Source organism: Sceloporus occidentalis, unplaced genomic scaffold, assembly GCF_023333645.1.
Source record: "Sceloporus occidentalis isolate IW3139 unplaced genomic scaffold, rSceOcc1.0.p SCAF_3, whole genome shotgun sequence".
Taxonomy (NCBI): domain Eukaryota; kingdom Metazoa; phylum Chordata; class Lepidosauria; order Squamata; family Phrynosomatidae; genus Sceloporus; species Sceloporus occidentalis.
The window spans coordinates 60,072,972-60,094,557 of record NW_028316983.1 but is presented as its reverse complement, the minus strand read 5'-3'; the positions used below and the strand labels follow the sequence as shown (position 1 = coordinate 60,094,557).

Genomic DNA, 21,586 nt, shown 5'->3' with positions numbered 1-21,586 from the left:
CTTGGCCATCACATCCACCTGGGATGACAGTTGTAAGGATGAGTCCAAGAGTACTCCCAAACTGCGAACTTTGTCCTTTAGGGGGAGGCTAACCCCGTCTAGGACTGGATGACAAATTTCCCTGCCTGGACTTGGGGTACCCATCACGAGTACCTCTGATTTCTCCGGATTCAGCCTGAGTCTGTTTTCCCTCATCCAGCCCATTACTGACTCCAGAGGAGAAATGCCATCCTTAGTCACTGTATCAGTCGGAGACATGGAGAGGTAGATCTGGGTGTCATCAGCATACTGATAAAACCGAGCCCCATGTCTCCGGATGATCTCTCCCAGCAGCTTCATGTAGATGTTAAACAGCATGGGGGATAAAATGGCGCCCTGTGGGACACCAGATGTTAGCTCCCTTTTACGGGAGCAGCAATCCCCCAACCTCACCATCTGGGACCTTCCCGAGAGATAGGATCGGAACCACTGGAGCGCAGTGCCTCCAATACCCAATTCCCCCAGGCGTCCCAGAAGGATACCATGGTTGATGGTATCGAAAGCCGCTGAGATGTCCAGGAACACCAACAAGGTCACATCTCCCCTGTCGATGCCCAGACGGAGATCATCGACTAAGGCAGTGCTTCTCAATTATTTTCTGTCATGTTCCCCCTAGGAAGAAGAAAACATTTCGCACCCCCGCGCGACTGTAAATAGTATCATTTGTCTATAAAATTGTTATAAGTACACCTCTGCATAACACTGTATCCTGAGCCTCGCGCCCCCCTTTACGGAGCCTCGTGCCCCCCCTGGAGGGCCCGCCCCACTATTTGAGAAGTACTGGACTAAGGCGACCATAGCAGTCTCAACTCTGTATCCCGCCCTGAAGCCAGTTTGAAATGGGTCTAGATAATCGGTTTCCTCCAAGACAGCTTGGAGTTGGGAGGCAACTGCCCTCTCGATCACCTTGCCCAAAAATGGTAAGAGAGAAACTGGTCTATAATTGTTTCTCACTAGGGGATCAAGGGAGGGTTTTTTCAAGATCGGTTTTACTATATGGATGGTATGGATGCACAACAGCAATAGTGCCAGCCTCTAAAGGATGCCATCTATATAGATAGTGAGATGATAGTGTACTATGAAAGGGGGAAAGGCATAGGAATTGAGAAACTGTCAAGGAAGGTGTGTTTGCAGTGGAGATTCTTCTGCCATTTCACAGTGAGGAACAGAAATGTACAATATATGCAAAGACCAGAAAAGATTGCTGCAATAATATTACCTTATATTTTGAAGCCATTTTCAAAGGGCAGCCATGTTTTTGTTGCAGTAAACAACAAAAATTCAAATGCCATGCTATGGATAGATAGATTTATTATAGCTCCTGTGAACATGCAAGCAGCAGTAGGTGGTGGCTCCAATGTCAGCAGAGCAATGAATCAACTCTAAGTTTTATTCCAAAATTTAAAGAAGCCATTCAGATACAGAGCCCTATCCTTCCTACAGATTCAGCACTTTGGATAACTCCTTTAAAATTTAGATAAATAACTGGAGCAGATTCAGTCACCAACTGTTCCTCAGGTGGCAGGAATGCAGTCTTGGGGCTTCACATATACACCCAGCAACTGTAAATACAGAATTAGAAGCAGCAGTGTTCAGTGGCATTAAAAAGATGTTCAGGTCACTGCTAATAATTTTTCATTTAAGTTTGATTTCAAATCACTGTGTACATCCCTCCCATAACCAGATGTGAACTCCATGGACCCTGGGATGTAGCTAGGATTTTATGAAGGGGGGGGAGGTCCAGACTAAGTGCCACCATTATAATGGGGCTTGGGTGCGGTGGCACAGCAGCACACGCCATTCATTTTTCTAATGGAAGGGGGGGGCCTGACCCCAAGAACCCACCCTTGGCTACGTCCCTGATAGACCAGAAAAAGTAGGCTGCACATCCAAAAAAGCCTGAGCTATATTGAGTCTGTTAGTCGTCAAGCTGTCCCGTGTTTCTTTGTTCTCTTTTACTTTGATTAATTTTTGCAACTGACAATGGACAAATGGGGGATGCTCACTGGGTGGGAAAGGAAAAGGCAAGCTAATAATCTCTGGCCACCTTCATTCACATAACCTGGTATCATGTTTCTTTTCTCCCTTTAGAAATCAACGGGACTCAAATATGCCCCATATCGCTGATGTCTTTCCAAGAACCATCATCAGATCTTGAAAATGTGCCCCGTCTTCGTTATCTGCGTCTAGATGGCAACCATTTGAAGCCACCAATCCCCTTGGACCTAATGATGTGTTTCCGACTTTTGCAATCTGTTGTATTCTAAGCCTCATAGCAGTTGCCACTCTTTGGAACCTTGGCTTTATGCAGTGACTTGATTCCAGTCTATGTTAGACATGGGGAAATATAGCTTGTCATCTTTACCCTGACCTAATGTCCCTAGTGCCTCCACTTTGCTACTTTATTCTGCTTCCTCTTTTTCTGTCTGCAGGAAGCTATGTTCTCAGTGTAACTTTTCTATTATGCAGCATCTTATGAAGAGTCTGTTCTGCTAGGAGTGGTGCACAGATGGTTCTTTGATAGCCATAGAATCCACAAAACAGCAATACTGGTTATCTTTTGCACCAGTGTGGGAATTGCATGTTATTCCAGATATTGTTAAATTGCTATTTCAGTAGCCATAACCAGTATAGCCAATGCAGAGAATGCTAGGAACATCAATCCAACAGCATCTGGAGGGCCAACCAATTCTTACCCCTGTTCTATACTGCCCCTTAATTTTATCAAAAATAGATAGAACATATATAGATGTATCTAGCAAGTAGCATGTTCATTACTGTCTTGCTGCCTAGAGCTTCAAATAGTTTTTGGCCTCACAATAATATCAGCCTTACCAAAAAAACGTACATCTGTCATAGCTGTCAGAGAGAGGGAAGATAATCAAGTGCATTTAAATTGTTTCTTTGTTAAGTGCTATTTGTCTAAATCTGATGCTGAGTTAAGAAGAAAGAAGCAATCAAATGCCTAGCAGTCATAAATGCAATCTCAATAAGAATTCTGTTCTGTAGCAGATGGTAATGGATACACAAATGGCACTGCAGATTGTATACCTTAGAACCATGTAAGGTGTAATGTGGATTCAAAGGAGAGCGAAGGGAATTGATCACCCTTCTGTATCTGTCCTTTGAGGTGGCATTATGGTTTGATGCACTTTAATGGTACTGTTTCAAAAGAGAATCATTGCTGATTCTATCTCTAACAATTTAACTCTGACTTCCTGTTAGTGATATGCACAAGCATATCTTAAAGTTAAGCCATAAATAATTATTAAACTTTTTTTTTACTATTGTGGACAAAGGCATTCACTACCTTCTTCACACAATGATCAACAACTGTGCATGATTCAGCTTCCTCATGCTGACTCCTTTCCATGGCTCCATGGTGGTGAGCAGAGGGGGTTGGAAATGTCTCTGGCTATAGACAGTTATGGAATGATGACAGTATCTTCTGAGACCTCTAACTGGTCCTCCATAATTCCTGAAGGATGATCTCACTATTGTGTGCCAGGTTATAGGCACATACATAGTTGGATATTTATCTGACACACCCTGCTCTCCACAAGTCACTTAATGACCAAGGCTAGGGCCCCACCACTTGGGGACAGGGGTCATATTGTAATTCTGCATGAGTGGAATTTTATGATAATCTCCATCTTGGCCTCCAGTTTAATTCAAACTGCCACAGACCAAAATAGCTGTTAAAAATAATTATGTTGTCTTGATGACTTCAAAACTATGTCCACACCTGCTGTGAGGGTTTTTGTTTTTGTTTTGTTTTTGGTGCCCTGACATGAACTTTCTGGTGCAATCCATTTCTCAGCAGTGGTCTTTGTGTTTACCAGTACTACAGTTCTTTTCATGAAGGTTAATGTGCTACCAAAAATAGAGGGGGAGGGATAATATCCTTAACATATTGTCCCTAGTGATGTTTGTCCAGACATCACAAAGGAACCTCCTACTCATTCTTTAGGAAATGCCTTTCTCCCTGATAAAGCAACTTAAGTGAAGTGCTGTTTGCTTCCTCCTTGATAAAGTTACTCAACATAGAAGAGTGAAAGAATGTCAAAATATTATCTTAGGATAGCTGCTGAAATGTGAGAGTGAGTTAATAAGCAGATGCCGAGAGTCTCCATGTGGCTTCAGAGTGCAAACCTCTCCATGATGGGGCAGCATGAATTTGAATCAATGCAATACATTATTTTGTTTCTTCCTGTGCTGGTCTTTGCATACTTTGTACTTCAAATACACAATAGGCAGCATAGGAGTAAGGATGTTTAATTAGATGCAAAATCATCAACCAAACTGAATAAATGCTGAGGGTGGGATCTCCTGATTTCTCCAGCTTTAAGACACATTGTTAAATACTGTAACTTTTTCCCAGCCCTTGGGGGAATAAATAAGGTTTAAATTAGGTTAACCAACTTAAGTTTCATTGGTTTCAGTGGATCTACCCTGGCTAAATACATATCTGTACTACACCATTACATTAGTTTCCTATCACTTTCATTTTTATGATTCCATTCTAAAGAATCCTATGATTTGTAGTTTGTTGAAGTAATTAAAATTTTTGTTCCCCTGAATTACCTAAGCTACCATGAGTTCCTACGTACAGTACAGTAATGAATTAAATTGATTTAATCCTCAATCCATCTCTGTTGGATCCATCGTGATACCTTCTAAGCATGTCCCTCTGCAATTCACTAAAGAGAGAGCCAGAGAAAATGTAACATCTTCCTTCCCTTCCACCTTAGTAGCAGCCTAAAGGAGCTTTGCAGCTGTCTGGGGATGTGTTTGTGTATGGTTTTGGACAAAGGTCAATGCTGGAGAATAAATTCTTCCTCCCTGTTCATAACAAGACATATGCACACCTAAAGAGCATGCATATCACACTACACTGTTTTAGCACTATATTCCTCTTTAGCTTTCATGGCAACATCCGATAGAATCCTGGGATTTGCAGTTTAGGGAGAGGCACTTAGAATTCTCCGTCAGAGAGCTCTTGGGCCTCACTAAATTACAAACTCCAGAATTCCACAGGATGTTACCATGACAGCAAAAATGGGATATAGCAATATAACAGTGTAATGTGATAAGGATATATGTCATTCTGGCATATATGCTAATGCTAAACAAGTCTCGTTTCATCCTTATTCAACATCTCATTGAACATGAGAGATAAATTATCATTTATTCCTATTTTATGGTAGAAGAATTGAGGCAAATAAATAAGGGCATACTCAAAGGAAGAGAATAAGAATTTGTATTGAAGCTGCTCAGGTCCAGTATCATACTCAGCAGACTCCACTGATAAACTGAAAGTTAAATGCTGCCCTCTTTACACTCATGCAGTCTAGGACAGCTGACATACAGTCTTCTGCATTCATCAACCAAATTTTGATCTATTCAAGAGATTTTTCAAGCTTTTCTGAGATAGAAATGTTATATAAGGATTAAGAAAACCCTTTGAAAGTGTCATCATAATTGAAGTTGACTCGAGTGTGCATAACAACAAAGTCATCTATCTAACCTTTTAAGACCAATGTTCATAAAGAAAGCATTACATTAAAATCATCCACATGATCATCATGATCATCACTGAGGATGTAGAGATCCATTCAGTGAATGTTATGGTCCCCAGGTACCTTTTTCACATGGATACTTACTTTAAAAGATTCATTAGTTTGCTACATCAGATGGGGACTCCAGTAAGCTAGCAGGATCAAAGCCTTTCCTATTCTCCCGATCTGTATAAATCACCTTCAACATATGGCCTAGTCCCCTTCTCCTGTAGTCTAATAATTTCACCCATATTCAGCCAAATTTGCTCAAGTCATTTCCATGATTCAAGCTTCATGATATGCTCTGCCCGGGGTCCTTGCTGTATGTTCTTGCTCTTTAAAACCAGATCAGTTGTTTGGTTTTGTTTTTAAAATCATTTTGCAGCTGAATAAAACTAAGTTTACTCTGGATTTCTTGAAAGAAACTAGGCTTTGGATCTATATAAAATTTTTATATTTGTGATATACTCTTCATATTCTTTTTCACATTTCAACCCATGCTTTCCAAAACTTTAATGAATCTCCACTGACTCAGATAAGCTGAGGATTCTACTCACTGGCCTTTCAAAATTGATTCGTGTATATTGTTTTTTGTTTTGTTTCCCATTCCTCTAAACTGTGGAGCAACAGTAGGCCTCCAGTTTCTTTTGGATGGTGGAGAACTATGAGGTTCTTATGACATTTGAATTACAAATATACATGAGATCCCCTAATACAGGCAGAAAAATTATTTAACCATGCATTTGACTCCCAAGGAGCAAGTCCTTGCACCTTGAAGAGTTTCACTTCAACCAGTTCATAGCTTCAGCGGAGTTTATCAAATGGGAGGAATTTCTCTTAAATTTGAATGAAAAGAAAGTGGGGCCAGAACACATTCACTTAAAGTCACTAGTTTAGTGCAATTATGTGAATGTGCATTGCATTTGAACTGGCTTCCCATTGCCTGAAAATAGCATGCCATTGCCCAAATTTACATATGGCAGTCTATCCCACAATAACGTGAAACCACATGATTGCGTTCAGACTGACTTCCCATTGCCCGAATTTGTGTGTAGTGGGTTATCACGCAATAACGTTAAACCCCATGATTGTGTTCAGATTGCCATTGGAGTATACTTCCAATTTCCCTTGTCTGATAAATTCCAATGTCTTCCTCTGTCTTCTTGCTCCTTTCTCGCTGGGAATTCAAATGGCAAAACTATCTCCATGCTGTTTTACTGACATGTCCCTTATATCTCATGGAGGTTGTCACTTTCCCAGTGTTGAGGAATATTATCTTCCAAAGGCTACAGAATCTCCTGGTCATATAGAATCTAAAAAGTCATTGCATCAAGTCCCTTAAGGAAGTTGATATGAATTCAATATAACCAAACAGATATCATTATGCTTTCTCTTCCAGGTGAAGGGCAATAATTAAAATTGGTTTGGTCTTACTCATGCTTCTTCTCTTGAAAAGGAAAACAAGTGATTGCATTTTAATGGTGGTTTTCAATGGAAGATTCTTACTGTCTTTGCTTCCATTTCTCTATGCCACTTGCCTTTGCTGTTCCTGCTTTACAGTTTTTTCACTCCTTTTACTTGAAAATTCAGAAGTATCCTTCACAAAAGCTTCCATGATATCCCCCCTTCCCCCTTTATCATCTGCTTCTGGTTCCACTAAATTAGCTTACTGTTCTAAATGTAAGTTCCACTAAATAGAAGCTTAATGTTCTAAATGTAAATTCTAAATGCCTCCTTTCAAACCATTGCTTGGGTGGAGCCTTGAACTAAAACTCCTACTAGTTAAGAGGGGATGCTGGATTTTGTCCCTCAAGACTAAACAACCTCAGTTCACAGGACATACTTCCTGATAAAACTCAGCATATCCCACTGGTACCCATGTTGGGGTTGGGCATGCGTGGGATCACTTATTGTAACAGCAATTCAGCCATGAAACTTGCTTTTAATTTAATCTGTCTACCTGACAGGCCTCATTTGGCCTTTTGTTACACCAGTGTAAACTAGCATAATGCCAATGATATTTGTTGAGTTACTCTGGATTTATGCTTGTAACACTTGAAATATGGTCTGCTGATTTCTGTCTATATCCTAATAAATCATTTGTGTATGTTTCAGTTTAATTTACTTAAACACACACACACCAATACAACCAAAATATATGCATCATTCTCTGTTGCTTTCTTACAAAGTCATTAGCAGTCAGTAATGTTACTTTGTTTCCCATGGAAAAGCTTCATAACAAAATCTTTGAGCTGCTTTTCTGCAGATCAAACTACAGTTAGAAGCACCAAACCAAACCAAAAACCCATCTAGACTTTGGGCAAAATGTATCAGGATAATGCTGGGATTTGTTGCTGTACTTACGGCTTTTATTTATGAGATCCAAATAATGATTCTCTTATCCTAAGCATTTCCTGAAGTTCTCATCAAATACTGCAACTTTTTACTTCTTAGCATAAATGTTATACCTTTCCCTGTCTCAGTACATTTTGATACTGGGGCAGTAACTGATAGTGAGTACATAGTGCTGGGACAACAAAATCCCACATATTTTGGGTGAGGGACAAGAATGCTTGGTGTTTTTGCTGTGTGGAAAAAGAGATTTTTACACAAATGAATGTGGAATTTTTGCACAATAAACCATGATTGTCACCCAAAGCATACATGCAAATTTCTGCCCAGAACTGTCCCCCCCCCATTTTTTTTAAAGGGGTACAAGTATTGAGTGAAAACTGAAGAAGATTTTTGTCACTGTCTTATTTTTCCCAACTTCCAAAATTTTCAACCTAGAAATGGATAAGGACACATATTATTTCCATGCCTAATGGAGATATTTATCTAGTGAAATTTCTTCCTATAAATTGATCAACTTGCCAAGAAAGGTGGCCAAATTCATAAATAGGGAAGGACTTTGCTAAAGGAACTCCACAACTTTTCACTGAATAAACTATTTAAAAAAAAGAATATTAACACTTTACTTAAGCAGGAAAAACAAGGAGAAACATGGAACATTTAGCTGTATCTACCAAATTAAAGCAAACTTCTACACTACAACCTCCTGACCTTTGACTATAATTATTGATTGAACCTTGTTTTAACATCTCCATTTCCTCTCTCATGATTGGAGGTAGTGAATAAAAAAGAAAGATAAAGATTCACAGTTGGCAAACTCATTTACAGTGGATTCAATTCATTCAGGCTCCTCTGTGAATGAGCAGAACACATTTCATGACCCCCTCATATAGAAACAGGAGAGAAACAGAATAAACTAGTTAGTTTTTTTTAAAAAACGAGACTACACTGCACACTCTTATCAGTTATAGGATTTCAAGGATAAATGAAATTTTTTTGCCCATTCATTTTGATAAGAAGTTGCCCAAATTCACAGATTCCTTCATGGTTGGGAAGGAAGTGGGAAAGAAACAGAAATGGATTGATTGGTACATTCAAGACCAGCACTTTTTAGGTGCTTATAAACACTGTCTTTAGATATTTAAAAACACCATAATTTTGCTGTATTATGGCCATCATGTCTTTTTTCCTCATCTTTAACACCTCTAAGTAAGGCAGGTTCAACATAATCCTATCAATATTGAAAATAAATATACCTATAGAATGTGGTGAGTATGGTGAGGATAATGTTGGACCTGCCTGTCTATTAGTTTGGAGACCAGAACTTGAATCCCTGTTCAGTCATGGAAACCCACTGGGTGACTTTGGGCAAGTCACACTCAGCTTCAGAAGAAGGCAAAGGGAAAGCCCTTCTGAAAAAAGCTTGTCAAGAAAGCCTCATGATGCCTTCAAAAAGTGGCTGGATCTGGGGATGTTCTAGATGGAGATCCTGCAATGAGCAGGGCTTGGACCTTAAGGCCCATAGGACCTCATCCAACTCTATGACTCTATGATTACTTGAGAATTTTGATTCAGCTCATTTTTTTACAAATTTGCCCAAATGTCAAACAGCATTTCGACTTGAATTTTAAGAAATTCAGATATGGCAGAAAGTGAAACTGACAGTTTTTCCCACCCCCTGCTGTGGAAAACAAGGACTATTGTTCCATTTGATGTATGCTTGTATGTGTTGCCAGGTGATGCTGGCGAATTTTATATTTCCTGATACAGAAATTATGTTTTTGGCAAACTCATTATGCTCAAATCAGATTCAGGCACAGGATTGTCACACAGGTATTTGTTTCACAAATTGAAACAACTGGGGACATTTTACTAGCACCATCAGGACAGTCACCCACCCAGGTAAATGGGTTAATAGGATGGAAGGAGATGATTAAAAGGATTAAATGGTGTCTTGTGGGAAGAGGAAATTAAGAAAGATTATACTTCCAAAGACATTGTCAGAGAGAGACACTGTTCAGCTGGGTCTAGAACTAGGTTACAAAGAAAGGTGGGGAGACTGGGTGGTTCTCAACAATTGTCAGTTTCACTTTACATATTGGGGGAATTAGCTTAAGCTTGCAAGAGGCTGCATAATTTAGGATTGTTTGTATATGTATATACCAGTATTCACTAAGGAGGACTCCAAGTTTGGATGATTTTAAGTTTTACTAAGAAATATGCAAGAATGCAATCTAACATACAACAGTAATTCAGACAGACAGCATTCAGAGCTAATTGAAATGGAAATATAGTGAAATGGAAACATATGTTCCTGGGTCTGCACTCCTTTCCCATGGGAAATCCACCTGGTATTCCAAAGGTCATTGTGACCTCTTAAGAACATGCTGGCTCCAGATATGAAAATATGAAAATACAACATGGGGTATGCAGGGTGTACTAACACCAGGCTAATTTTTTTTAAGTGAAAAGATGGGTTAGTTGGCTGGCTGGATACTCCTACTGCCATTCATATTCATTCTTCTTACAAGAAATTTTCCAAACTCTGTTTTTGAATCCTAACATCAACAGCACATTGAAACCTGAAACCATCTTTGTCCTGATGAAAGGACATTAAGGCGGGATACAGACCGCCCAAAAAGGGCGGTCTGCCCTCACCTTGTTTTGCTGCGTGAGGGAGCCGCAGCAGACAAACCGTGTGGCTTCCTCGCGCAGCAAAAAGAACCCACAAAAAGCAGATTCTTTCTGTAGCATCATAAGGACATTGCAGTTCACCAATGGTGCACTCGTGACATCCTTATGGGGGCATGACATGCGGACGCTAAGCGTTCATCACTTCAAAATCACGGCACCCATTTGTATAGGGCACTGCCATTTTGACGCCCTCGTCACGTGCTAGGGGTGAGGCACGTATGAGCGGTGTGCGCTCGGCCAACCCCTAGCACGTGACGGGGGCACCGCAAAGGCCCATCTGGAGAGGGTCTAATATTCCAAATGCACTGGATTATAATAAATATTTTCCCACTGATCTAGCCCCTGTTTTTCCTGTTGTTGAATGCTACAGTGAAGCCTCTTTAATGGATGCTGATGAAATGAGATGCTCCTACTCTTTCTGTATGCTGTTGCTCTTCTGCTTCAGTAAATGAAAGCTATCTGGGAAGAGCTCCAGGATGTGAGAGAAACACAGAGTTTGTCAGATTTTCACTAAAAACTTGAGATTTAATTTTTATTCCATTGCCAAATTGGGGGATTTAATATTAATCACAAGTAGGGTGTCCATGTATCCTACTTTATAGCTGTCCAAGCCTTTTTTATTTTACAGAATAGGAAGCATACCTAGATAGAGCAGAGGGCTCCGCAATTGCCCACCAAAACTTATCACCTGAACAGGAAGTAGAGCAGGCATACTTGCTGCCAGGCCACAGTTTTCACATCTAAGATGAGCAATATCTTATTGTTGTTTAATTTTTGGACAGAAACTTATATGACCTGTTACATTACATAACTTTATGTATATGTATAAAACCTAGCTTTGTAGAAGAGGTGCTAAGAAACCCCTTTACTGAATTGTGAAGATGTGTAATGGGACACCAACGAGAGTGCCCAATGTGCATTCATGCTCAATGAACATCAGGACCAATACACTGTGGATCAGGCACCATTGCACACCAGGTACTCTTGCTGGCTCTGCTATATTTTAACATAACAACAGGTCACAACTGGATTTGGATGTTACACAACTGCATGATTATACTTCTGTCATATACAAGTCTACTTGTGAAGACATAAGTCCCCAACAGGATTCTCTCCTTTAGGAATTATTTCTAAGTTTGCATCTGTACTTATGTATCGACATATGTACATTTTGTGTAAATTTATGTCCTATTTTCCTCAGCCTCTTGAGGATGCATGCCTTCTTTTTTAATTCTGAAGAAGTTACCCTAATCAAAAAACTTTGAATTACCAGATGAATGTGAAGAAGAAGAAGGAGGAGGAGGAGGAGGAGAGTATGATACATAGACTTTGAAAAACCTAAACATTTCTACTGCATGAGGGCACCAATTTGAAAGTGCAGCCTAACGTTTCATAAACCACTGGCCTAAGCCCCTGGCCTAAACCACTGGCATCTTGATTTCATTAAGGCCTTTGACAAGATCTCCCATGATATCCTTGCAAAAAAGCTACTAAAATGCAGGCTCGACAATGCAATTGTTAGGTGAATTTGTTATTGATTAACTGATACAATCTAACGGGTACTCAACAATGGCTCCTCCTCATCCTGGAGAGAAGTGACTAGGAGATTGCCATGGGGTCTTGTCCTAGGCCCAGTGCTATTCAGTATCTTTATCAGTTAATTGAATGATGCAGTGGAGGGCCTGCTGATCAAATCTGTAGATGACATTAAATTAGGAGGGTTGTTAACATTCCAGAGGACAGGATCAGAATTCAAAATTACCTTAACAGTTTAGAAAGCTGGGCCAAAACTAACAAAATGAATGTCAGCAGGGAAAAATGTAGGATACTACACTTGGACAATAAATATGAAATGTACAAATATATGTTGGGTGCAGTGGTGTCCCCTCACATTTGGTGCTGGGAGTAGGACTTCGGGGTTGGCGGGACTTCCAGCCCTGGACCTCCGATAGGGTTTCCAGAAGTCTGGAGCCAGAAGGGCATCTGTGAAGGCTGCAGCCATGACTTTGCAGGCTGGGCTGCACTCCCAAAGCCATGAGTGCCATCCATGTGGGCCCAGGCAGTTCTGGTATGGGCCCAGGGAGTGCCCCCGTGGCCTCAGGAGTGCTGGCATGGGCCCGGGGAATGCCTGTGCACCCTGGGGAGTGCTGGCATAGGCTCCAGGAGCATCCGCGCCACCCAAGGAGTGCTACCATGGGCTTGAGGAACTCCCATGGGGGGTGGAGCAGCACCTGAAGCAGTGCCCATACAGGGCAGGGAAATGACCAGGTGTCACCCCCCTCCTGGAGCATTACTTGGTGCAGTCTGTGTGCGCGCATGCACACACACACACACACACGTGACACTACTGGTTGGGTGACCCCTGGTTTGATGGCAATACATGTGAAACAGATCTAGAAGTCTTAGTGGACCACAGGCTGAACATGAGTCAGCAATATAAAGCAGCTACTAAGAAAACCAATGTAATTCTAGGCTACATCAATAGAAGTATAGTGTTTAGATCAAAGGAAGTAATAGTACCACTCTGCTTTGGTCAGGCCTCAGTTGGGCACCACAGTTCAATTGACAACTGGAGCATGTCCAGAGGAGGGCTACAAAATGGTGAAAACTCTGGAAACCATGCCCTGTCAGGAGCAGCTCAGGGAACTGGGTATGCTTAGCCTGGAGAAGAGAAAGTGAAGGGATAACATGATAGCCACGTTTATATATTTGAAGGGCTGTCATATTGAGGATGGAGCAAGCTTGTTTTCAGCTGCTCCAGAGAATAGGACCTGGAGCTACAGGAAAAGAGATTCCTCCTAAACATTAGGAGGAACTTCCTTATGGTAAGAGCTGTTTGACAATTGAACACACTCCTTTGGATAGTGGTGAGGTCTTCTTTGGAAGTTTTCAAACAGAGGCTGGTTGTCCATCTGTCAGGGATGCTTTGATTGTGAGTTCCTGAATGGCAGGGGGTTGGACTGGACAGCCCTTGTGGTCTCTTACAACTCTATGGTTCTATGATTCAGACAAGAAAAAGTTTCAATGCATAAAATCTATTCCCAATGTGTAATATTATGAAAATGTTTTAAAGGCCTCCTCACTGTTGGTGCCTTCTCTTTAGATTTCCCTCTCCAGTGCAGTTCGTTTGGTATTGACTTTGGTGCATTACAGAGTGCCCAAATATGGCGCTCTGCTGCTGGTTGTTGCGTCCAGGAACTGCAGCGGTCAAACTGCGCAGTTCCTGGACACAGCTAAAAGAAGCTCCAGAAGTGGCGCCGTGAGTCACTAGTCATGCACTCGCAGTGTCACTTCCGCTGTGCGATGTGCGAATGCTATGCATCCACGACATCAAGATGGTAGTGCCCGTGTAGAATGGGCACTGCCATTTTGTATGTCCTCAGGATGTACTAGGGTTAGGGGCATGCATAAAGCACGCCTTTTCCAACCCTAGTACGTCCTGAGGACGTACTTTACGCCCGTTTGTAACGGGCCTTTGATGTCTTTTCTCTACCCAAAGAGGACCTTTTTATTTGCCCAGACTCTTTATATCTCTTATAGATGATCTTTGAACAAGCATGCTAATATTATGAAGCTTTGATTTTAATATTTATTCTTTTGTTCAGAATTTGTTATGCATATTTTAAAGCACACCTAAGCCAGTTTCCCACTTTTAAAGAAGTTGTTGTATCTGGTAGCCTAGTGGACTAACTATCAGGACTTTAGTCTGATGAACTAGTACTCCCATCATGCCCCATGATTGGCCAGCTGACTGGGTCTGATGGGAATTTGGGTCCAACAACATCTGGAGGACTGCAAGTTCCCAAGGCCTTCTTTTAGAATCATAGAATCATAAAGTTGGAAGAGACCACAAGGGCCATCCAGTCCAACCCCCTGCCATGCAGGAAATCTCAATCAAAGCATCCTTAACAGATGGCCATCCAGCCTCTGTTTAAAGACCTTGAAGGAAGGAGACTCCACTACACTCTGAGGAAGTGTGTTCCACTGTCGAACAGCCCTTACTGCAGGCAAGGTGGCCATGACTGCCCAGCCACCCACCCAGACACATGAAGCCGAAGGCTTTCATGGCCAGCATTCATAGTTGTTTTTTTTTTCAGAATATGGCCACATAGCCCAAAACCCCCCGCAAGAAACCACACACATGAGTTAGTTGTGAGGAAAGCTTCAGCTGCATAGCAGACTGAGAGGCTGCCATTTAAAAGCATCAGAGCTGGCATAATAAACGCCATGGCAATTACTATAAACTTTTCAGGGACTGGTTTGGAAAGAAGCAGAAGGGTCAGTGAGAGATGAATTGGAACAGCTGCCCACAGTTCATCCATCTTCTTCCCAAAGCCGAATATAACCTTTGCAAAGTCTGTGGAAGAGGACAAGGCTATTCTCAGCCGTGGACTCTCTCTCATCCCAACAAGAAGTCCGGCCTCTCAGAGAAAAGGGTTAACTGAGCTTGTTTACTTCTGGTGGACTTTTCTAAGGGACACCATAGGGGGCCAAAGGGGAGGGGGTAGCATGGTGACAGATGGAATGACCAGCCATCACCCTGATTGGCTGCCCTTTCTGTCGTGCCTCTGCTCACTCATCACTTCTGCACCATTGTTCCTTTTCTACAACCATCATTCTCACTATAAAATTGTCAGTCCCATTGCACTGCTGCTAAAGGAGCACTGAAAGGTTGTCCTCTCAACTGAAGGCAAGCAAGCAACAAAGTGGTAGGTACATCTGTAATTTGCTCCACTTTCTGCTCTTCCTCTGTGTCCTTAACAAGCTGAGCTCTGGCACTTTCATACTCACTTCAGAGAACTCATGTGAGTATGAAAGCTAGCAGGCTGCTAGGGCTATTAGACTGTGCCTGAGCTCACCCTGCCACGTGTGCCTCAAAAGCATATCATTATGTGCCTAGTGGTTCATTTGATCTGTGGAAAATTGGTAGGATGGGGGTGGCATTAAGGCCCTCAATTTTCAGTTCAAGGCACTATATCAATACTTTTTTAGAGGTCTATGCAAGGCCAGTTTGCATGCAGATGTGTGGATGGATGTACACAGAGGGGAAGAACAAAACACAAAAGAATGTCACACATAGATTTCTGATTACATTTATGAATATGTACATGAATGAATGTGTATGCATGCTGACCTCTGTGTGTCATTATGTGCTTTTTACCTGCTTACAAATTTCCTTGTGTAGGAATTGTATAAGTGTGCATCACCAAATGTGTTATATATAAATGCATACACATGAAAACCCTATGCATACTTATGGGAAGAAATATATATATAAGCACATCAGTGTGTGCATATTTTGATCTTTATTAAATATAGACAGCAGCAATAAAACAATACAACATCCAATCTGGTTTTAAAACCTAAAGCCAAAGCAGATGAAACTTAAAGATGTTTCCATGGTGGAAAACACAGTTTTCAGTTAGTTACTGAATTGCACTAAAAATGGCATGTGAAATGAAGCAGTACAGAGTCGTATCCTGCCCCTCCAGATCCACAGATTTAACTATCCACAGCTTGAAAATATTCTCCCTTCCCCACCCTCCCCCCCCAAAAAACCCTCCAAAAACCAAACCTTTATTTTGCCATTTTATATAAGGGACACCATTTTACTACCCCATTGTACATAATAGGAATTGAATATCCATGGATTTTGATATCCATGAGGGGTCCTGAAGCCAAACCGCAATGGATACCAAGCACACCCTGGATTCTGTTCTCATGGTGTCCAGTCCGGTTTTTATGAGAGAAGCATACAACTGCACCCTCTTGCTTGTGTCTCTTAGTAGCTGATATTTAGAGGTAGAGTGCTTCTGACACTGGAAGTTACATCATGATCAATATTGTTAGCCCCAGGAATCACTGGCAGATAGTGACTCCCATGTTGGAGGGGGGAAGCATGAATCTGATTTTGGTTTTAGCCTGAACATTAAAAGAGCTGTCCAACATGCTAAACTGCAGTCCCAAAATAGTTTCTTTAAAGGCCAGACTTCAACTCACAGTGGATTCAGTGTCCCACGTATAGGAAAGCTGCCAACCATCATTACTAAGAATTTGTCCAGTATCCTTGTAAAGCCACCCGTTGATGCTCTCCTTAGCTACCGCAGAAGAGAAATTTCACTAGTGTGATTCGATCACTGAGAAGGCCCTCTCCATCATTACTACTCCCCAGCAGGGTCTCTTCAACAAGGATTTCTCTTATAGATCTCAAAGACTAGGCAGTTTCAGATAGCCAAGACCACTTGTGGCTTTAAAAATTAAAATTAGTATTTTAAGTTGTGCCTGAAATAAACTGAAAGGCTTATGTAATATGTATCTTTGTATGCTCACGTAGGTGTGTCTGTTTGTAGCATTGGACATATGTGCTGCATCTTTGTATTAACATTTGCAAATGTCTCACTATCTGCTTTTGTGTAAACATCATGTACACCAATAGTATTATATGCATAATAATAACTATTATTAATTATAAATACACGGACAGATGGAATCAACTGTTTGGCAAACACATTAGAATTCTAACATGGCTGCTGTCCAAGCACCGGCATCATCTTTCCAGAAATGTGAATCAGTTTTAAAAGGCATGGCTCAGTCTGTATTCACATTGTATAGAGGGCAAATCTTACACTAGATTCGGATCATCCTGCTGTGAAGCTCAGAGAGGAATATCACATGAGAGACTTGCTGTGTGTAAATCATCAGGAAATCATCAGAAATCATGGAAAACCTGTGATTGGCATTCACACCCCCACACACTTCTCCCGTGAGTAAATCATAGTGGAAACATCGTTGCTTCCTTGTCCTGTGAGTAAATGGAAGGTCCCATTATTGCCAAATGGCAGCTCCAAGGATGCTTTACTCACAGGACAAGCAAGCGATGATCCCTCACTACGATTTACTCACAGGAGAAGCATGCAGGGTGTGTGAATGCCAATCATGGGTTTTCCATGATTTTTGATTATTTCTTCACTATTTACACATGGTAAGCCTCCCGTGTGATATTCTCCTTGAGTCTTGTTTTTTGGTAGCCAAAGTTATAGACTCTAACCTCTTATTATTAATTGGGGGTAGCAGATGGGTTAGATTCTCAATGTATGCTAGTGGTTAGGATACTCTGTGTTTGTATTCCATGGAATCATAGATCTGGAAGTGACCACATGGCCCATCTAGTTCAACCACCTACCATACAGGAATGCAATATGAAAGCACTCAATATATGGCCATCCAGTCATTGTTTAGAGACCACCAAAACAGGAAAGTCTGCCTTCATCTGAGGCAGTCTATTGCACTGTTGCACACCTCTTACTATTACAAATTTCTTCCTAATATTTAAGTGGATACATGTGTGCATGTGTGTTTGTAGATATAAATGCCCCTAATGTGTTTGAGCTATGACTTCACCTCCTATTTTCATACTACAAATAGACACTGTTTTCCCATAAAATCTTCACACTTGCAGATTAGGATTTTGTGTATATACATTTCATCAGTACTATAACAGATGTTTTAGTCCTTTCCTTCATATTCAAATATGTCAGTTTAATGATTCACTTTAGAAAAAGCTGGTTGCTCTAGGGTGGCAAAGCTCGATGTGAACGTTGTTGTTTAAGGAGATTTCCATTCTGCATCAAGAGTGGGATAAGGAAATGGGGTTTGGACGAAGATAATTTAACTGAAAGCCCCCCCCCTTTTCTTTCTTTCTTTCTTTCTTTCTTTCTTTCTTTCTTTCTTAAGAAAAATGCTTTAAAAATTGAAAGTGTCAGACATACAGGGATCCTGCCACTGTCATGTGTGTGGCATGCCCCAAAAGCATGTGTGCCTCTTTCTGCAAAGAGATTTGGGTCAGCAGAGACAAGGACCTGGGATTCCTGTGGACTGAGCTCAAGATAAAATGAACTCCTGGGAAATAAGTATATAGTTGAATTGGAAGAGATTCAACTAAATGTGAGCTACTACATAATGTTTTAGTTTGCCACATTTCATTGTTTGTTCTACAAGGCCAGGCCCTGTCATTGTTCCAGAGTGCAGATTTAGTGTGCCATGAAAGCAGTAATGATTCATGGATCACACCAGGGGCACAACACCACCCCTCCAATCATACCATAAACACTCTTATAGGCAAGACAGCAAATTGTTAACTATTTGATCTGTTGTTACTGCATTTTTACTTCTGGGAATGAAGGCTGCTGTCATACAACAGGGTTAATGCAGTCTGACACCAGTTTAATTGTCATGGCCCCATCCTGTGGAATCCTGGAATTTGTAGTTTGTAGAACTTTCTGATAGACAAGACTGAATATCTCCCAAAACTACAAATTCCCGGATTCCACAGCATTAAGCTATGGCAGCTAAAGCAGTATCAAACTGCATTATTTCTGCAGTATAGATGCAGCTGGAGAGACACATTTGGGAATTTTCTGCCTCAAGAGCCAAAATAACATGGCTAGAGCTGAGTACTAGGCACTTGGGCTTGAGTGAAGAGATGGCTGACATTTGCTCTTTGGCTTCAGGCAATAAAAGGTCTTAGGCTCGCGTGACCTTAACAACTACATGACAACAACAAGTATTGAAATAGATCAGGTCGACCTTCCCAACGCCATCATTGCCTCTTATGCCAGGAAAAGCATAAGAGCTGGGGAGGGGGGGATGACTACTCTATGATAAGACTGCATGTCTTGCTCAAATTATGTTTCCCTGGTTGTCAGAGAAAGAATCATCTTTCACTTTGAGCTAGATGAAATTTCAGGATTTCCGTTACTTAACAATTTCTCTCTGTGTGAGAAAATGTGCAGTAAGACCTAAGCAATAAGCTTTCCCTTATCATCTGTAACTCACCAAATTGTGAATAACCTATTGGCATTCCCACCGGCAATGTGAACCTCAGTTCCCTAGTTCTGAAAATACCTTTGCTTTGCTATCCCTGAACCTGAATGTCTTTTGAAGTACAGCCAAAGCTGGCTTGGTGAGCAAGAAGTGAAGCTGTTCTGGGCCTCTCCAGCACAGCCAAGCAAGCATTCATGCATGAAAATGATTGAAAGGGAATAATAATAATCCCCTTAGGTCTGGAAGCTTCAACTATTTATTCTCTGCTGCTGTGAAGTAAAGCCCCCCCCCCCCCCCCAAAGTCTTTTTATGAAACTTGTGGAGGAGCTTCTTCTGAAACTGCTGCTGGGTAAGGTCAGGACATCTCTGAAGGCAAAGGAAGGTGTAGTAATCATAAGGAGCTCAAACAAGCTGCAGCTGTCAGATTGTCAAGGAGGCATAGATGGAGATGTGGCAGCATGAAAGATGGCTTAAGGGGGAAGAAAAGCTTACTGGGATTCCTTGGGAGCTGGCTTTGCTGCAGACTGTGTTTAACCTTGAGAAAGAACCCTTTTTAGTCCCTCTCTCCCAGTAAACAGCAATGCCTAAGCTTTACATCAGAGGTAAGGAATAGGCTGCTCTCTAGATATTGTTGGACTAGTGCTCTCATTGGTCCTAACCATCATAACCAGTGGTATAATGGGAGTTACAATCCAGCAACTTCTAGAAGGACTCTAAAAATATGAATTTCTGGAGCTTATGGTTTGCATGGAAGAGGAACGTTCCTTCTGATCCTAGATGATTTGTAGGAACAGGATAGTGATGTTTTCTGATGTTGGGAGAAAACTGTTCTTCTCATGCTGAAAAGGAAATTCCTGTCCTTTTTATTCCTAAACATTTTCTAGTTGTGGTTCTCTGTACTGCTCCTTTTTGCACAGTGAGTAGGGTAGTCATCAGATCAACTTCATAGAGTTTAGTCCCCTTCTTACAGGACAGTCAGAAGACATTCTTTTGTGAAGGTGCTCTAGGTTTGAAGGACTGGCCAATCCAAGCCTAGTTTAAAAACAAAGAACTGTGTAAAGAGAGCCTTAAAGTGATGCATCCATATTTTGTATCCAGGCAGCAGAGTGAGCAGGCACACAGGCCACCTAGGGTGCACCTACACTGTAGAAATAATTCCATTTGACACCATCCTACAGAATCCTGGGATCTGAGGCACCAGCACTCTTTATCAGAGAAGACTAAAGACCTTGGAAAACTATATATCCCAGGATTCCATAGGAAGGAGCTACAGCACTTACGTGGTGTCAAACTGCATTATTTCTACAGTAGAGATGCATCCCTAGTCTCAGTCTCCCCCATTGTAGCAAGATGTATTTCTCCTATGCATTTCTCTTTTTTCTTTGTTTACAGTTTATAGTTTAATGCAATTTTAATCCTGTTTGTATTTTTTAAAGATGCACATGATTTTATTTGTATTTCTTTCAATACAGTTGCCACTTGGAAGTATCCTTGAATCCCAGTCTTGGGGAAAAGACAGGTTATAAATAAAATGATTTGAAGTCAAAGGTTTTCATGGCCGGCATCCATAGTTTTTTTGTGGGTTTTTCAGGCTATGTGGCCATGTTCTAGAAGAGTTTCTTCCTGACATTTCACCAGCATCTGTTGCTGGCATCTTCATTGAATGCTTGCCTGAAAAAAAATTGTGTGTGTGTGTGTGTGTGTACACACACACACTGTGTGAGCCTGGGAATGCAGGAGTGATTTGCATGTGTATTGTTCTGTGCTGATGGCAGGCCTCAGGCTGGGAAGCTAATGCAAAAGAGGATTAGTGTCTGCTAATTGGTGATCATTATCTGCTGGGAAACCCCTGACTGAGTGGTTTCCCATTTGCATTTACTGAGTCCTCATTTTGCTATTCTTCAGGACTGGTAGCCAAATTTCGTTCACTTTAAGAGTTTCTTCTTTCCAGTTGAAATTATCCAGATGTTTGTGGGTTTCAATGGCTTCCCTGTGCATCCTGACATGGTAGTGGCTGGCATGGTCCAGAATTTTAGTGTTTTCAAACAGTATTTTCTTGTTGCTATGTAACTTCAATTAATCTCCAACTTAGTGTGATCTTATGGATTTTCTTGCCAAGT

At 41.2% G+C, this 21,586-nt stretch overlaps 1 protein-coding gene across 2 annotated transcripts in view; it reads left to right on the top strand.

Annotated features, from left to right (window-relative positions):
• The window catches only part of LOC149316006 (prolargin-like), a 43,089-nt gene extending 35,383 nt beyond the window's left edge, over positions 1–7,706 (top strand). For both annotated transcript variants that reach the window (XM_089514609.1, XM_089514607.1), the window contains exon 3: positions 2,131–7,706. In XM_089514609.1, the coding sequence (XP_089370735.1) occupies positions 2,131–2,306 (176 nt within the window). In that variant the 3' untranslated portion in view covers positions 2,307–7,706. The remainder of the gene's footprint in view (positions 1–2,130) is intronic.
• Positions 7,707–21,586: the final 13,880 nt, after the last annotated feature.